At 41.7% G+C, this 18905-nt stretch overlaps 3 protein-coding genes across 8 annotated transcripts in view; 1 reads left to right on the top strand and 2 right to left on the bottom strand.

Moving 5' to 3' along the window:
* Window positions 1–542: 542 nt before the first annotated feature.
* On the bottom strand, window positions 543–4690 carry FEN1 (flap structure-specific endonuclease 1). 2 transcript variants are annotated; one of them, XM_026720096.2, is made up of 2 exons: window positions 4405–4690; window positions 543–2611 (listed from the first exon to the last, which is right to left on the bottom strand). In XM_026720096.2, exon 2 carries the CDS (start codon window positions 2560–2562, stop codon window positions 1414–1416), a length of 1149 nt encoding a protein of 382 aa, XP_026575881.1. In that variant the 5' UTR covers window positions 2563–2611; window positions 4405–4690; the 3' UTR covers window positions 543–1413. The 2 variants fall into 2 exon arrangements, with proteins under 2 accessions (XP_026575881.1, XP_026575880.1); XM_026720095.2 differs by having other exon boundaries at window positions 4413–4618.
* On the top strand, window positions 4687–11469 carry TMEM258 (transmembrane protein 258). Its single transcript, XM_026720097.2, has 4 exons — window positions 4687–4818; window positions 5644–5753; window positions 7681–7829; window positions 11339–11469. The coding sequence occupies exons 1-3, from the start codon at window positions 4816–4818 to the stop codon at window positions 7805–7807; spliced, it is 240 nt and encodes a 79-aa protein (XP_026575882.1). The 5' UTR covers window positions 4687–4815; the 3' UTR covers window positions 7808–7829; window positions 11339–11469.
* Window positions 11470–13369: 1900 nt separating this feature from the next.
* Window positions 13370–18905, bottom strand: part of MYRF (myelin regulatory factor) — a 109530-nt gene continuing 103994 nt past the window's right edge. For all 5 annotated transcript variants that reach the window (XM_087920849.1, XM_087920852.1, XM_087920851.1 and 2 more), the window contains one exon: window positions 13370–18102. In XM_087920849.1, the coding sequence (XP_087776975.1) occupies window positions 18016–18102 (87 nt within the window). In that variant the 3' untranslated portion in view covers window positions 13370–18015. The remainder of the gene's footprint in view (window positions 18103–18905) is intronic.

Raw genomic sequence — 18905 nt, 5'->3', positions numbered from 1 at the left:
AGAGCTGCCCCACAAATGACAAGACTCCTAAGGCAGAGGAGTTGGACGAGATAGCTTACTTTGCCCTCTTCACTCCATAAAATGATTCTAGGGCCTCTCCAGATTTTGCTTTTTCCAAATTTTATGCTAAATCATAGGTTACCCAAAATGGTTTGGCAATACATCTAGAATATGTGATTTTGATTGGATTTCATGTGTTCTCATTAAAATAGGATTTCTTTTGCCTCACTATGCTTTAGCACCTGCATACAACCATGCAAACAATTCTTTTAGATTCAATTTAAAACTATGTCTTGACATTGTACAATAAATCCTAATTTAAGTAATATCTAATCCTGAAATCCTTACTTATAATTTTTATCTGAATTCAACTCAAGCCCTTTTTCCATCAAGAGAAATGTAAATTTACAGTTTTGTTCTTGAATGATAAGGTTATGTCTCATGAATTTTTTAAAAAGTTTGTTAAACAGAACATTTTGTTAAGCATAAAATAACATTAAAAGTACATTTGTTTAAGCATAATATAAAACAAGAGGTAGTAATGAAAATGGAGATTTATTATATACTTTAAAAAAATTAAAATGGCTTTCTTATTTTTCTAAAACAAAATTTCCCTCCCCCTCCCCCTGGCAGGGTTAAACGTTATAAATCAAATGCTAAAACCAGTTACGAAAATTTCAATTGTACTGTAAAAGTATGCATAAAACTTTCTTAAGGTTCTGACTTCATTTCACTTTTTTTACCCACTGCCATGTTATCGTTACTGAAATTTTTCAACTAGTATTGCTTTTTAATCCTCAGATAGTCAACTTTTAAAACAATTGTCATTGAAGACAAAAATCTTTTTTGGCCAAAGACAATAAACAAGGCTGAATGAGAAGCTAATGCGTCACCTCTACAGCTATTCCATCTGATAAGTATTTAAGTGAATAGATTATTGAATAGCAACTGTAAAATGTAAAGCAGATATTTCTATTAACACTATTGCAATCTTATAAAATTTTATTTTTATTTATTTTATGTACATTTAGCAGATTGCCAACATATAATGAAATCTGCAACTCAAAATTAAGCTACTTCATCACACTATTGTTAATAACAGATTAAACACAATACACGGCATGACTAAGATTTCACAACACTCAAGATGACAGGAGATATATGACAAGCTATGAGTCCCTAAACCAGAATATTTGGATAGCATTGATTAGCAGTTTCCCAATCATCTTTTAAATACAACAGTATTGTTTGTTAATTGGCTGCCAACAAATTGTTTCACTTTTTGAGTATCCTAAAACAACTGTATGTTACAGAAAAGACCCTGAATTTACTGCTTAATATATTTTGTCTAAGGAAAGGTGGAGTGCTGAAGAATTGGCATTGTTCTAGATAGAACTTTATTATTCTAGAACTTTATTTCCCTTTCTTAAATTTTGATGTTGCTGAACCACTACTCTTGGCCTTCTTTTTGGCTGAACCCTTAGGTTCTGACTCCTTACGCTTAGCTGAAGTAATGGAACCAGTCACTTTGAAAAAATCATCCAGCCGGCCCTGAGTGCTTCCTTGTCGGCTCTTGTTTAATCTCTTGATCCCATTACGAATTCTTTCTTCATTGAATTGTTTCTCTCCACACATGAAGCTAACAAGCCCTTCCTCATCAGGCTCATTCCACTTCAGCTCCACTTCTTCTGGGTTTACAACTTCAGGCTCCAAGAAGAGTTTTTGGGCCTCCTTATGCAGCCAATTCTCAGGCACGGGATACTTCTTAGCATCTAGTTGCTGAATAATCTTCTCTATGTTTTTGTGCTGCCTGATGAGTTCCACTGCACGCTTGGGTCCAATTCCACGGATGCTTTCACAGTAATCACAACCTAGTAATATACACAAGTCCACAAATTCTTTCAGGCTCAAGCTCATATCCTGGAGGATACGGTTTAGATGAAATTCCTGAATGGGCAGTTTCTTTGCCTCACTCGCAGTAAGATGTCGCATTAGCACAGGGCTGCCAAAGGTCAAGCAATCCATATCCTCAGTAGCAGCTGCGTAGACCTTGTTTCCTTTCACCAGCGCAGCACAGCTAGCTTCAGCTTCACCAGGGGCATCTACATATGGGATACCCATCAAGGTCAGAAGTTTTTTACACTCATCATTATGCTGCTTAGTCACTTTAACTAACCTTTTGCTGAACTTCTCTATGTTTTCCTCCTCACCCATTTCTTTGGCCTCTTGAAGCTGCTTTTCTGCTTCAGTCCGCCGCTCAGTACGCTTAGCCAATTCGCCTGATTTCAACTGGGGAGGTTTGCCATCAAAGACATAGACAGGCTTGATGCCATTTTCCACCATGCGGATAGTGCGGTAGAACATACCCATCAGGTGGCTTGTAGTCTCACCTTCTTCATTCTGCAGCATGTCAGCTCCTTGCCGTACAGCAATTAGGAATTGGTAAATACTCATAGAGGCATCAATGGCCACTCTCCGCCCAAAGTAACTCTTGATGTCATTTTCTCGAATGGCAGCAGGAGCCATATCTGCAATCAGCTTGGCCAAACCATGGATTCCCATCTCGACTGGTCAATTGATAAATCTAAGGCAATATAATACAGGAGAAAACCTAGGAAGTAAAGTAACAGATAAACATTTAAATGACAACAAGCAAGTCAGTAATGGAATACGACACATTCTTTTCTCAGTGTACTGATAATAAATCTTTTATCAATATGACATAGATCAGTGGTTCCCAAAGTGAGCGGTACTGACCCCTGGGGGGCGGTGGGATGCCTTAGGGGGGCACTAAGAAGCAAGGGGGCTGGCAGGGGGGCATTTGAGGAGCCAGCCCTGCAGGTTCACTCATTGACTGTAGCACTGCTCCAGAGCTGGCGCCTCCAATGTGGAAGCGGTGGCACATTACGTATCGCCACGGCCGCGTTTGATGCACCGCCCCCCTGCCGCCTATTAGCACCCCTCTGCCGGCCCCCTTGGGGACACTAAGAAGCGGCAGGGAGGCATTCGAGGTGCTGGTCCTGCAGGTTCACCCATTGACTGTAGCACCGCTCCGGAGCCAGCGCCTCCAATGTGGAAGCGGTGGCACATTATGTGCCGCTGCGGCAGTGTTCAATGCACCGTCCCCCTGCCACCTCTTAGTGTCCCCAAGGGGGCCGGCAGAGGGGCGCTAAGAGGCGGCAGTTTGAGGAGCCAGCAAGCCCTGCAGGTTCGCCCATTGAAGCGCCGGCTCCGGAGCAGTGCTACAGTCAATGGGTGAACCTGCAGGGCCGGCGCCTCAAACGCCTCCCTGCCACCTCCTAGCATCCCCAAGGGGGCCAGCAGAAGGGTGCTAAGAGGCGGCAGGGGGCAGCGCGTTGAACGCAGCCATGGCGGCATGTAATGTGCCACCCCTTCAGCATTGGAGGCGCCAGCTCCGGAGCAGTGCTAGTCAATGGGTGAAACTGCAGGGCCAGCGCCTCGAATGCCCCCCTGCCACCTCTTAGCATCCCCAAGGGGGACAGCAGAAGGGCGCTAAGAGGCAGCAGGGGGGCGGCGCATCAAACGCAGCCATGGCAGCATGTAACGTGCCACCGCTTCCGCATTGGAGGCGCCGGCTCCGGAGCAGTACTACTCAATGGGTGAAACTGCAGGGCCGGCCGGCAGCTCGAACGCCCCCCTGCTGCCTCTTAGCCCCCCTCTGCTGGCTCCCTTGGGGATGCTAAGAGGTGGCAGGGGGGCGTTTGAGGAGAGAGAGAGAGAGAGAGAGAGAGAGAGAGAGAGAGAGATATCTGATCCAACCTCTCTCTCTTCCTCTCTCACACACACACAAGCAGGGGTGGGATTTAGACCCCTGATCTAAAGCTGTCAAAATTCCAAAAAACTGGTCAAGTAGCTCTGGGGAGGCCAGTCATAAATGAGAACACTTGCTAAACAACCGGTCATTAAGTGAGGACCACCAACGCTACGCCCCTCGGCTTCCCCACCCATCCCGAGCTCTCCTTCCCTTACGCATGCGCCTCACCATGAGCAAAAGGAGGACAAGCGCGTCCTCTGGCGCTCTCCTTCCCTCGCACATGCGCGTCACCATGACCAAAAAATAATTTGGCCGAATGGCAACCCTGGCCACAGCCACAGCAATTGGAATCCCGCCCCTGGGTGGGGGGCATTGAGGATGAGTTTGTAGCACCAAGGGGGCAGTGGACCGAAAAAGTTTGGGAACCACTGACATAGATTAATAATCTTAGGGGATATTTCAAAGAACTAAATCACGTACTGATGCCAAGTACTTAGTTGCTCATCCAATGGTAAGCCTTTGGCCTCCTAATTAATGAATGGCTGTTCACACATTTGCAATTCCACCATCCCACGCCGCAATTAGAAAACCCAACCGGAGTGACAGCAATAATAAGTGTTAACACCCACCACGCTACCTGGCCGAGAGCACAAGCAGTCCCGCGCTTTTCCTCTACCCACGAGCGCACCAGCAGGCTCCACCGCCTTTGTCTGGCACACCTCCTCCGTCCGCCGCGCGGGAACTAAACCGCGTCTCTCTCGCCAACCCGGCGCTCCGACACTCCTCTCTCTTCGCGCCCTCTAAATCCCGCGCTGAGGGCCGCAAGAGACGCGACCGCGCAGTGATCTCTGGGAGGTGTAGTTCTGACGACAGCTTTGTGCGCTCCCCTACCATTAGAGGGGCCAAGCGGACTTCAACTCCCAGCAAGCTTTGGGCCGGAGAGCCAGAGAGACAGGGCTCCGGAGACGGAAGGGCGGAGCGAGGATGGCAGGAAAGGACGGACGTGTCCTTCCGTGACGGGAGCCGCCGCCAACGCAGCCATGGTAAGTGGTGGGGAAAGGGGCCGTCGGCGGCTGCTTTTTGCATGGCGGCGTTTTTCCGGCTGCGGCCGTTGGTGATTGGCGGACCCAGCTCCGGGGCGCCTGTAACCACGAGAAAGCTTTTCGAGGGGTCCTTTAGAGGAATGTTAATGGTGTTGGCTCTTTTTGCAAAAGACAGAAAGAGGCTCTCACGCAGAAGCTGGACCTCCCATGGACCTTCCTTTACGTTCCCGTGGAGAGAGGGATGGGGGTGTATGAAGGCCCAGAGGCTCAAGCTGAGCGCTGGCAGGCTTCAAGATAAGGAAAAGGCGGGGAGAAGTCGTGGTAGGGGCATCAACGGATAATGGATTGTTGTAGTTATCTCTCTCCCCCCTCTTCCTCTGTTTGTCTGTCTGTCTATCTATCCTTCCATCATCCTTCCTCCCTCCCCCACCCATCTACCTCCCTCCCTACCATCTATCCTCATTTTTTAATATATAATTCAAGGTGTTACAAACGTACCTAATGCTCCCACCCCCTATTTCCCCCCAACACAAACCCTATGAGGTAGATTGGGCTGAGAATGACTGGCCCAAAGCCACCTAGCCGGCTTTCATGTCGAGGAGAGGGAATCCTAACTCTCACAGCCTCCTGTTTTCTAGACCAGCTTCACTGGCTATTGTGTCCATTCTTCTCAACATCCATGAGGGGCAGGGGAGGAAATAGTTCCTTTGTCTCATGCTGCAGTTCTCTCAATAAGATATATATTTTTAAAAAATAGTTAAATTTTCGTAATCTTATATTCTTTTTCTTGTCTCACTTCCCACCCCCTATTTTTCTTTATTTCAGGAACTTGAAACAATGAGCAGATACACCAGTCCGGTGAATCCGGCTGTGTTTCCACATCTCACTGTGGTGCTCCTGGCCATTGGCATGTTCTTCACAGCTTGGTTCTTTGTGTATCCTTATAATTGCAGAGATATATTTTGGTTATATGAAAATATATAAGGTGGTCAGCAGTCCTGTGGAAAGCACCATATCTTTATTTAGTCTGTAAATAAAATCAATACCATAGATTTTTGCTGTTGACCAGGGGTCTCCAACTTGGCAACTTTAAGATTTGTGGACTTCAATTCCCAAAATTCCCCACCCAGCATAGCTAGCTGAGGAATTCTGGGAGTTGAAGTCCACAAGTCTTAAAGTTGCCAAGTTTGAAGACTCCTTGTCAAATGCAGTAAAAAAAAGTCTTAAGGTTATCAGGATTTTACTCTTCCTATTGTATATTTTGCTATTGAGTATTAAGATGTAGTGATTTATAGAGAGTGAAGAAGCAAAAGAAATCTATATTTCATCAACAGAGTAATCAAACAAGCAATATATCAATTGGAAAAAGTATCACCTCCCTAGTTCAGTCAATTCAGTTAGAAGGATAATTAAAGTCTGTTCCTTAAATATTTTATTAAATAGTAAGGGCTGATTCAGACATCTGTGCTTTATTATTCTTACATTCTTTGGCTTCCATCATTGTAAGGAGCTTCCGTTGTAGAGTCTAGAGCAGAGTTCCCCAACCTTTCTGGGTTGCTGGTCTGGAGCAGGGGGTGGGGAGAAGGAGGGGATGATTTTGTTGGAGGGGCAACTGCATGTGCAGCACCCACGAGGTTCGTTGCAAAGCTTGCACAAGTCGTGCCAACAAGCATCCGTGATGAAACTTGTGCGAGTGGGGCCACAAGCACCCATGATGAGGCGCACGTGACTGGGGCTGTGCATGCACCTAGAGGTGCATGCACCAGGTAGCCATTGATGTGGCCCAATAGCGATTATCCACAGCTCACAGGTTGGTGACCCCTGTTTTAGAGGTATGTCATGTTCTACTAGAAGTAAGTTCTTAATACTAGATTTCCATCAACTGATGGTGATATAATCCTGAAATGAAGAAGATTTGAAATAATTTTCAGAAGGCAGAGTATCATGCAGAATAATTTCAAGGTACAGCATAATATAACTCGGGAAGTCACAACTCTTAAGTATAATATATACCAGGATTCAAAGAATCTCCTCTTGGCTAAAATTGGTGATGATGATTCCATCATTAGAAAAGCACTTAGATAAAAATGAAATTCATGGAAATTTCTGGTTTGCCAGAAAGCACCTGGATGATTCAATATTAGGATCTCATAAATGTAGGTCACGTGTTTTCATGTTCTTTTAAGCACAGAAATATGATTATTACTACTTTTGCGGAATATAAATACTTTATAGCATCATAACATGCTTTTATGCCAGGAGTGGAGATACTCAATTACCAATAGACAAAAAATTATTTCATACAGTTTGAAACAACAAACATTACATTCAGGATTTGTGCCGCATGCTCAGTTTAAAATTGTATTACAAGTATTATTATGAAACATTAGAAATGTGATTGTTTCTCAAGGGTTGGAAAGCAGTTCTAAGTAGTAAAAAACAATGAAAAAAATGAACATTTAAACTTGGATAATGAGAATTGTGAAATTTTGATAAAGAAAACTTGACTTCATCAAATGCTTGCAAGATAGCATGGATGTGATAAATATTTCTAACAGTTTTGTTACTTAATGGCTACCATAATAACTGAAGCTGAGAATAGTTCCTAAACTGCTTCTGTTCCTTCAATTTATTCCATTCTGTTTAACCTAACTGAAGAAAGTGATGTATTAGTTTCTCCTCTATTTTTGGCAAGGAAAGGATTGTCTGCTTAATTTCTGTATTATGAGCTATGTTAAAGATAGATGATCTGTACAATTGTCATTCCATTATTTATGGGATACAAGTGGTGGTTTTTTTTCCAATTTGCATTGATATGTTTTCTGTAAACCTGTCTGGTTATATCTTTAATAATTATCTCAGTTATGAAGTGACATCCACCAAGTATACCCGGGACATTTACAAAGAACTACTCATCTCTCTAGTAGCATCACTCTTCATGGGCTTTGGAGTTCTCTTCTTATTGCTGTGGGTTGGGATCTATGTGTGACAGTAGTTTGGAGCTATTTCAGGTGAGACATGTTAAATGCTATGCTGGGGCCTTCTGACAATAAGGATCTGGTTAATAAGTGTATAGAGCAAATTTTTAAAGAGTATATTTAAAGAGTAAAACTTTTAAAGAGTATATTTAAAGATGCAGTGTAAATACAAATAGTCCTCGACTTACACCCATTCATTTAGTGGCCATGTGAAATTACAGCAACACTGATAAAATGATTTACAACTGGTCTTCATATTTACAACTATCACATGGTCATATCAAAATTGGCAGGCAGCATGTATTTATGATAATTGTAGCATCTAGAGCAGTGCTTCCCAAATTGTTTCAGTCCACCGCCCCCTTGATGCTACAAACTCATCCTCAGTGCCCCCCACCTGGGATGGGATTCAAATTTCTTAAAAACCGACCTAATTTGTGGGTGTGTCTTGGTGGTCACATGACTGGATGGGCGTCACCCAGTGGCCATGCGACTTGGGCATGGCCAGGTGACCATGTGACTGGCAAACCAAATACAAGTGGTCCTCGCTTAATGGCCAGTTACTTAGCAAGTGTTCTAATTTATGACTGACCTCCCCAGCACTGCTTGACCTGTTTTTGGAGTTTTGACTTCCATGTGCACACACGCAGACACAAACTCTCCCTTCTAACCCTGCTGGAGCAGGTGGTTGGACTAGATATCTCATTCACTTTCTCCTCCCTCCCTTTCTTTTTCTTTGTTCTTTCTTTCTCTTTCTGTCCCTTCCATCCATCCTCCAGTTTCTTTGTCTATCTGTTTTCTTTCTCTTCCTTTCTCTCCCTTTTTCTTTCTTTCCCTTTTCTCTTTTTCTTTTTTCTTCCCTCCCTCTCCCTCCCTCCCTCCATATATCCCATTCACTTTCTCCTCCCTCCTTTCTCTTTTCCTTCCTTCCATCCTCCCATTTCTTTGTCTATCCCTTTTCTTCCTTTCTCTTCCCCCTCCCTTCCTTCCTTCCTTCCTTCCTTCCTTCCTTCCTTCCTTCCTTCCTTTCTTTTCTTTCTTTTCTCTCTCTCTCTCTCTCTCTCTCTCTCTCTACCCCTTCCCTTCCTCCTTCGCTCTCTCCTCCTAAGCTAGCAGACCCACCTGAAACACACACACACACACACACACACACACTTCCAACAAGGTCACCCGGCAGCGTCGCTCATGATGAGCCACCCAGAGTCCCAGGGACCGGGCGCAATTTTCTGTTCACGCCCGGTCCCACGTTTCCCGGAAAAGCCGGCAGGCAAGCCTTCCTGGTCCAACAAAGGGGCCGCGGGTGGGACTTCCACTCCTCCCTCTTTTGGGGAAAGGGCTGGGAACTTCAAGCGAGGCTGCAGCCTTGCCCACCACAGGAGCTGCGGGAGAAGTGAACTGCAGGAAAGGTGAACCCACCGTAACTGGCTCACCAGTCAGGGCAGACCTCTCATTTCTCGTCTCCCTGCCAGCCTGCATCTCGTCAGCTGCTGGGGCTCACGGGTCATGGCTGATGAGGGGGATTGCGGGAGGCAACCAGGAAGGACAAGGCTTATGCTGCCTGCATTGGCCCTCTGCCAGCCACCCCCTGAGCATTTTAGCTGAGTGTGAGCCACCACTATGCAAGCTCCATGGGTGGAAGATCCGCTCTCACGAGGCTTCCATCATTCTCACAGCGATGGCCTGCATTCAGCCAAAGCACACAGGCTGGTAGGGGGCAGAGGGAAGGGCTGGGAGGCATAGCACTGTGTTCCCTGGTTGCCCCCCTCCATGCCCCGAGCAGGCAAGGCCCAGCAGCTGTGGAGAATCCAGGCGGGACCCAAGCGGCAACAGGTCAGCCCTTGCTCACCTTCCTCTTGGCCACCAGCAAGCCATGAAAGTGGGGGGGGGAGCTGAATTGCACCCTGCGAGGGGCCCAACTCCAGCACTCCTTTGCCGCCCCTCTTGCCTCTTAGCGCCCCCTTAAGTCATCCCACCCTCCCCCAGGGGTGGTACCGCCCACTTTGGGAACCACTGATCTAGAGGTTATATGATCTTAATTTGTGATCTTCCCAGCCAGCTTTCAAGAAGCAAAGTCAATGGGAAAAGTCAATGATTCATTTTAACAACCCAAGTCATTCGCTTAACAACTCTGATGTAAAACTATGCATGACACATTTAATCACTTTGCTTAGCAATAGAAATTATAGTCCCAGTTAGGGTTGAAAAGTCATAAGAACTACCTGTAATGCTAAACATATTCCAGCAGACAAAAATGAACTAAAATACAGGGATAAAACTAAAAAACTTCCAGCATCCAAAAATAAGTATCAAGAACAGTCCTTTACTTTTTATCTAGCCATGGTCTCCTGAGTTTTCAAAAAGACTTAATTTTGAATAGATGTTTGTAGGCTTACACAAGGGGTGTCAAACTTGCAGCCTGAGGGTTGGATGCATCATGCACAGGTCACAGCCACCCCAGCTTCGTAAAGGGAAAAAAAAGTCGTGATACATCACATGACAAACGTGACACCACAAATTTGACATCCGTGGCTTACACTGTTAGTATGAGAATATTAAATTTCAAATTAACAATAAGAAAGCTTGAAATGTTTAAAAACAACCCAACAATATACATTATTTTCAACTGGGTAACATTTTTTAAAAAAATAAAAGCAAAATGAATAATGTTAATGAAGTTTTAACATAAATGCTGGTATGTATACATTTTAGAGGCAGCCATTAGAAACAACATATAGCTTTTAGAAATACCACTTATTCCACATATACTTTAATTATACAAAAACAAGTTTTAAAATGCTTTTGCAGAAGATATCAGTATATTACCAAAGAATTTGCTTCACTGAAAAGTATGTACAGTCAATATTTCATAGAATTGGAATTAGAAGGCAGCTCAGTACAAGATTTGCTAAATCATTTGGAAGATTGCTACTGGGGCTCTCAGTGAAGAGGAATATACAGTATACCTCTTCCAGAGATAGCTTATTCCACTGACAGCTGTTAGCATCAGGAATTCCCTCCAAATATCTAACCTAAATTTACTTCCTTATAGTATCAAACAATTGGAAATGTTTCTGTGGTAACTGCTATTCTCAAATCTTTGGCAGTTAATGTGCATCTTTTTTTTTTCTCAACATGTTTCTTGCAAACCATTTGCAGCAAAATGTTTGATGGTTCTGTGGTCGCACCCCAATTTCAAGAGTGCTGCATCCCTCTGAAAGACTTTTTACCATTTTTGATTTTTCAGAGTCAGTTAAATCACTTTTTTGCTTGAGGAAAAGCAACTGTCTAATAATTATGCACACCTTGATATAGGGTGTTGATCTCCTTAGGCCACACCCTCCCTCAATACACAAATACATATCACCTGATCTGCTTATATCCCATAAGCATTCAGGTTTATACAGCTTGGAGGTGGAAAATATGCATTAAAATGATAGGGTCAAAATACTTACTTGCCTAATAAATGTGCATGCAGTGTAGTGACATGGAAAGCAGTAAGAAATAGTATGATTCAATTTTGTTTTTGTTTTTCTTCCTTTCAGGTTCCAGAAGCCTTTCTGCACCTCCTTTTTACTTTTTTATTGAACAATGCGGCTTATCACAGTTCTGGACTATAATTCTAACATGAGAGAATTCTAACGTCAGATCAATAAAGCTGAATCTGTGATAAGCTGAATGTTGTGCTATACTCTGAGGCATTGGAGTTTTTGTTTTTGATATCAGTGTAGATCCATTTATTTGTCACTGGCTGGTCAACCATATTTAGCCTTGGGTTTGTATATATTCTCAGTAGGAGAATTAGATATTGCTCCCTAGGAGCGGATGGTTGTCGAGTGGCATGCTGTTGAAACCTGACCTCAAGGCAAGATGCCAAGAATGAGAAACTGAGGTGACCATTTTATGGTTTAGTGATGCATCCTATTCACTGTACCATTTTTTGGATATATGGAATAAATTTGTGATGACCCGGGGATGGCACAGAGTCAACAGTCAGCTGACAGTTCAAACTGCCCCTTTATTGCTCCAAATGTTCCCCCCCAAGCTCCCATGTTTCTGGCAAGTCCCAGAGCAAAATGATAACACGCACGCACACCTCCAGCAGCCTCTGGCTGCAAGTAGTCCAGCACAATGCTGCAAGCACAACAGCTGCAAAGCAAGAAATCCAGCAGAACAAGAGAATAAGTCAGTTAATCCAGGAAGCAAGAAATAAAACAAGCCCAGGAAACTGCCAACGTCTGCAATGGCACACAACACTCCATGAATTCAGCGTTTGTTCCCGACAAATGCCTCTCCCCACAGCATCTCCTTCAGTCTCAGTCCCCAGGTGTGCCTTGTGGAGAGGGGCAGGGTACGCCCAAGTAGTTGGGTCAGCCTGCGCTCATCCCTTCTCTCCACTCTGTGCTCCAGGATCAGGAGTGGGTAGTCCTTGTTCATTGCCTGAGCTCTGTCTCTCATGTTCACTGCTTAGCCTCTCTTGGTCATCCTGCCCACATTCCTCCCTACCTACAAACCCTACTGTTGCTTTAACCAGTTGCATATGGGGTTACATGAACCTACATATTCCAGAGTGCCCCACTGCTCTGATGGTGGTCCTGTACCTGATTAAGTGAACTATTTTGACAAAGGTATTGGTTCTTAAGGTGCTGCCAAATTTATTTTTGCTGCAATGAACAATAGCACTAGCACTTAGACATAGTGCTTTGCAGCCCTCTCTAAGCTGTTTACAGAATCAGCATACTGCCCCCAACAATATGAATCCTCCTTTCACTGACCTTGGAAGGATCCTTTTGGGAACAACATGGAGATAGTAGTTCACCTAATGATATTTTTGATAGATGCATTACTTCAGTTTCAAAGTCCACAAATAACATTGATTTTACCTCTATGTTATGGCTATCTTGTTACTGCTAAATAATTTTTTTCTTCTGCATCTTATTTTGAAAAGGCAGTTAACAAATAGAAAGTTTCACATTTTAGCTCATATAAATGAATCAGTTCATTTGTGCTATGATTAAAAGATTGGCCTAGAAACCAGAATTCTAGGCTTTGCTTCCCTTGGGCATAAAAGCCACCTGGATGGCTTTGGGTCAGTCATTCTCTCCAACCCAACCCACTTCGCAGGGTGGTGGTTGTGGAGAAAATAGGAGAGGACATTAGGTACTTTGACCATTTCAATTGAGTGTGTGTATGAGAGAGAAATTACTCCATCATCCAGGAAATGGTTCCAAATGTGCTTTTTCCAAGAGGCAACTGGACTTTCTTGTTTTTCTTTGAAGATGTTTAGCTTCTCATCCAAGAAGCTTTTTCAGCTCTGACCAACCAGATGGTGGGGAATGGATGAAGGATTTATATTTCTTGCAGACAACTGGTCATTAGCATTCTTTATTTCTTTTATAAAAACTTCAGATAGGAACATTAATCTAAAACATCATTATTTTTGTCATCTCCAAATAGTTCCTGTAGCATATTATGTGCATTACCAAATTCTTTTTTCTTGATCTGCATCCTTAATTAATTGCACCGTGTGTCTACTGAAGATCTACTGAAGTGGAAGAATAAGTGATGAGCCAATCTTGGGTACAAAGTAGTATACTTGGGTATTTATTTATAGAGGTACATTTCTTAAGAATTAGGCTCTAGATAAGCAAACAAATGTAGAGGAATCCTGACTACCAGAACTCCAAAACAAGAACAAAATATAAATACAAATTGGAAAAGCAGGTGGTAGAAGAAAAAGCAACTTCACTTATTTTCCACCAAACTAAAATAATAATAAAACATAAACAGTACTCACTAAGTATATGACTTTGAAATTGTAGACAATATACAATGATTAAAGCTGTGGTAGCAAACAAAACAATTAAACAAAACAATTAGTGCTTTATATTCCTTAAGGCTCACAGTGATGGCATAAAATATTTATATACAGGCTTTAAGCTTTAACAATAATAAAAGTACAAAAAGTGTATGGATTTTCCTTTTCAGAAATCATTCCTAACCTTCACAGCAGCCAAACTTTAAAAGCTGGCTCCATATCCACCCTCGTTTTTTCTTCCTGTTCCTAAAGCGGCACAGTTAGAATTTCAGCTCTTAGAAAGGTGAGCTACCAACTAAGCAGGAAGCACCATCTCTTAACCTGTCTATCAGACAGGAACAGATACAGTTTTTAATCACTATTTTGCTTTTGAGGAAGTCTGTAAATAATGCAAATGGGAAGGAATGTTCTGAGACAAGATGAGTAAAGATTGTGTGGTCAAAAGGCCCAGTTTATGTGATTATGCTAATAACTGAGGCATTGATGGTTATTAATTTGCTATGATTTTTTGGCTAATTTTTCTCTCTCCCTCACTTGATATTTTGAAGCATTTTGAGACAAAAGAGATATTATAGAAGCAGTGTTACGGCATTTTAAAACAATGAAACCTGTAATATAAAGAGCAATACTTGTTATAAAAGATTATGCATACCAGAAAAAACTTTGATGTGAATTTGCCAATAAAAATATTTGATATATGTATATGTGTGCTTGTGTATATGAATACACACACACACACACACACACATACATATATACCGTACATGCATACTTATATATAAACACTGATACCTTCTCTCCAATTCCATTGGATCGACTGGGAGAAGAAAGTGATTGGTTATTTTATTTCTGATGTCATTTTGTCTTTGCTGCCTCACCCTGATTAGGATAGATAACAAACAGTGGTGGGTTAGCTATTTATATCAGTACGGAGGAGTAGGCAAAGGGATAGTCAGGATAATGTGAATGTCCTCATCAGATTGTTTTTAAATGAATAGCTCTTAACTAAGGGTTTAAAGATTTCTTACTGCTTGTAACAAGGGAGTATTTTGGCACCTTGCTGCTGAGAAGAGCCATACTAGAGCTAAGATGGAATCAAAAGGAACAACGGATTCTTCCATTTCTATGAGTTACTACTTGCATTACTTTAACTAAATGGGCACCATTGCAGGACTTCTTCCCATCGGGCTGGAATAACATTGGAAGATTCCACTATGTGAGAAGCCGGAAGAGTTTGGCATGGAAAAAGTGGCAGGATTGATGCAAGCCTCTAGAATGACAGTTCTTACACCATAAAAGACAGGTTTTATCTGGACTATGGTTTCATCATTTACTCTTGTTATTCTGAGCACAAGTATGTATATAGAGGAAAAAGACTCCAACCAAGTCCTGTTAAAATGTACAATACTTTCCTCTATTCTCCTTTACACTGGCTCTGTTACAATTATGTCCAAACTAAGGCACTGAGGAGAAGGAAGAGGAGAAGAAAAAAAAATGTAGAGGGAAAGAGGAAAATAGAACAGTGGGTGACAAGAGAAGCTAATGCTATTAAGGATATCCTGGAGAAGTGCAGGCAACGGCTGTCTTCATAATAACTGAAGCTCAATTCTGCACTGAAACACCAAGCAGTGAAATCCTTCAATAAGCAGTGCTTAGCAGTGCATCCTTGTGGAAGTTTGCTGAACTCAAATTCATTTCTTTCTGTTACTCATCAGTGAACGGTGAGTACAGGACTGCAGTTTAAAATGTTTGGTTTTTTTGGCCAGAGAGCCTTACCTAAAGTATATATTATCTTCAATGTTTAAAACCTATAGTAATGACATCAATAAATTACAATTCCAGTTTGAGTTAATATTATCTATCTGAAATTAAGTGCCAAATTAAATACTGTATGTATTAGATTTTCTACCTCATGCCTGTTGCCCCTTAGATCTCTGTATACAAAAACTGATCATGTTAATTCTTTATTGCGCAACAGTGCCAAGTGGTGGCAAGTACTTGTAATGATAGCCATGCCAGTCTTTACATGTCTGTTTTCTCTGAGGTGGACCTAACTAAATTTTTTCTGTTTTCTCTTCCCTATATCATCAAGTGTATGTCATCACTGCTCCCAATGAATAGGAATATCCAACTGCTGTTTTTCTTGAGGAGCTATTCTTGGGCACACAACATACAGCATCCCAAAGAAAGATATCAATCATTAACAATGAATTAATTTTATATTGCATCCATAAGTACTACTCGCTTTAAAGCATCCTGAAGAACAATCAGACCAGTACATTATTTTGTGAAAACAGGTTAAAGGTAAACATTTCCCCTGTCCAGTTGTGTCCGACTCTAGGGGACAGTGCTCATCTATGTTTCCTACAGTAGCTGAGGGAGCCAGCATTTCCGTGGTCATGTGGCCAGCCTGACTGAGGCGCACGGATTGCTGTTACCTTCCACACCAAAATGGCTACCTATTTTTCTATTTGAATTTTCATGTTTTTTAACTGCTAGGTTAGCATAAATATTAATACATTTATTAGAAGTGTTCTTATAAAACTATTTTTAGTTATCATTTTTCTCTGGGAAGTGCGATTTTTAGCATAGATATACAATGCAATGTCAAATATGCAACACTGATAATAGCCTAAAAGTATGCCTATCTGGTAATAGATAAATTAATAATGAGGCAGTTCCACCAAGAAATGCAGGCAACACTACTGTATGTTTTCACAAACATATCAACGCTTAAAAAAATATCAATAGCCAAGGTTTACTTTAGTAATTTTAAACTACAGTAATCCAATTTAAAAGCTTGCAGTGCTGGATGACTGGAATTTGCCAAAGGCAGGAATGCTTCTTTTCATATATTCTTTATACAGTAATTTCATTCTGGTTGAGAAAGCTGAACCAGCAGCTTACTTTCCCCATCAGATTACCTCCTTGTTCTCTATGCAACTGTTGTTGCTTCTACATAAATCTTATTTAACCATTTTAGAAAGAAATGGCCAGTGCCTGAACCAACCTAACTCATTTGTCTTCAAATTGAGGGCAAAAGGCTAATACCTGGACATTGTGCTTGCACATCTGACTTATCCCAGCACCTAATTTAAAATCTTGGCTCAGGTTGGCACTCAGAGTGAACTCAACTTTGGTTTCCTATGAGGCACAAGCCAATCAATAATTGACTTGAATGTTGGCAGCTGCTTCTTTTCTCTTTTTGGTGAAAACCCCCCAGAAATGGTTTAACAAATTAAAATCTTGTAACAGTAAATTACCTGAAATACAAAGGATATTCAAAGCCTAGAATGAAGAAGAGTATTTTGTTTTGTTACCTCAAAGAGACCCCTGTGATCCCTTAGGGATTAAAAAAAAATCAGTGTAGATATTTTTAGCACTGGGTACATTCCTTCTGGTGGCCTTCTTTTCCTGGTTTCTGACACAAGGGTATAGTATAAGTTTTTCCATATTCTCTTTGGGATGAATGTATTTTTGGCAATGGCAGAAAATGAGATGTAAAAGGTTTCAGTCAATGCTATTATGATACCAGCATTGTGGTCCAGTTGTAGAGCCTATTAGAGGCTATTTTCTCAAGTATATTTGAAGAAAAGAGCTATCTTCTTGAGAAGCATCTTCATCCAGTCCTGAAAAGAAGGCACTTTGGGTGCAAATGTAGCCTGCCTGATAATGGCTTTGCAGGGCCCAAGAGGTTTGTTGTCTGCCAAATACAAAGTTATAGTAAGACAAATGCGAGAAGAAGAGAGAGGTAAACCCCATAACTTTTCCATTGGTTATTGCTATTGAAAACAACCTATCAGCCCTGAATTCCAGTGTCACCAGGATTTCTGCCAAGCATAGCTTTAAAGAGAAGCATCTGACTACCAGCTAGAAAGTTGAAAATTCCAGTGTACGACTTGCAACACATCTAGATTGAATTCCTTTCCAGACAGATCCAGTGTTTCCATTTTAGAATAGGACTTCTAACATCATTGGTAAGAAAGTTGCCTTAGAAAGCTGCTTCACTGACTTTCTGGGCACCAAGATTTGTTTCCAGTCAAGCCATATCTTTCAGTTCTGAGATGCCCAAATAGACTGAACGCAAGCATGGTCAAGCCTAAAATTTTAAAATCCAGTGTATTCAAGAGCCAGATAAATTCTAGCATCCTACAGCAAATCAAGAAAACAAAATGCCTTTGTACTTCCTTGTTTTGCTTGTGGCACTATTCCTTCCCAAAGTATGACATTCTAAGATTAACATCCCTCTGGTAGGAAGGAAACCAAAGTAACTCAGACCCAAAGGAAGGGATTAGAAGCAACTAGTCAGGGCGTGGTGTTCTTTGAAGAGAGTATTCAGTCAAATGAGTCTTGGAGCCCATCGTTTTTCTGCTTCGGTCAAAAGGGTGCAGGTGTTCCGGAGACTCATTCACAGAGCCAATAAAATTGGAAATAGTAGTCATTAAAGAGAGAGCCCATCTGCTCCACAGGGGTACTGCAGTTAGCTTGGCCCTGTAAGGAGGGAATGGGGAAAAAAATAGGTTCAAGGGAAATGAAGGTGGTTTTTTTTTACTGAGAGGAACTCTTATCTTCTTGAGGGAATCATGAATAGCCATCATTAACAGAAACAATTTACATTCTGGGAAGCAAACGTGGAAAGTTGGTTGGATCATTAGCTCAAAACTATTACTACTTTTGGAAGAAATGTAAATGAGTTCAAATTTAGAATCAAAGTAAAAAGTAAGCTCATACTCTGAATAGGTCCCCTTGGATCACTAAAACTCTTCTCCGGTTTTATGAAGGAAGGGTAATTTTCTGTGTGTTTTCAAAACAGGTAGTTTTCAAGGCATAGAAGCCTTTATACTGATGTATTGTGTCAGTAAATGTAACTTCCCCAACAAGGCCCAGATTTAAATCTGTTCCCTAAAAAGTTCAAGTCTCTCCTGTGCTCTCATACAGGTAGTTGCATTAGAATAGTGTTTCTCAATCTTGGCAACTTTAAAATATGTAGGTTTCAATTCCATGCTGGCTGGAGAATTCTGAGAGTTGTTGTTCACATATCTAATAGTTGCCAGGTTGAGAAACACTGCACTGGTACAAAAATAGCAATCCCAATACTGTGGTAAGAAATTTTATAGTTTTCTTAAATGGTCTCAAATAACCCTGCACAGGAACATATTTTTATTTACTGAAGATTAATCCTAAAATGAAATAAGCATGCCTATGAAATCTAGACATTCTCTTTCCCATGGATACAGAGTCATTTCTTATCTATACCGGACTTATCAGGAGGTAATTTAAATATACTCACACCA

Source organism: Pseudonaja textilis, chromosome 1, assembly GCF_049901715.1.
Source record: "Pseudonaja textilis isolate UNSWEBS1 chromosome 1, rPseTex1.2, whole genome shotgun sequence".
Taxonomy (NCBI): Eukaryota; Metazoa; Chordata; class Lepidosauria; order Squamata; family Elapidae; genus Pseudonaja; species Pseudonaja textilis.
The sequence above is the reverse complement of the archived record's forward strand: the minus strand, read 5'-3'. Positions and strand labels throughout refer to the sequence as shown.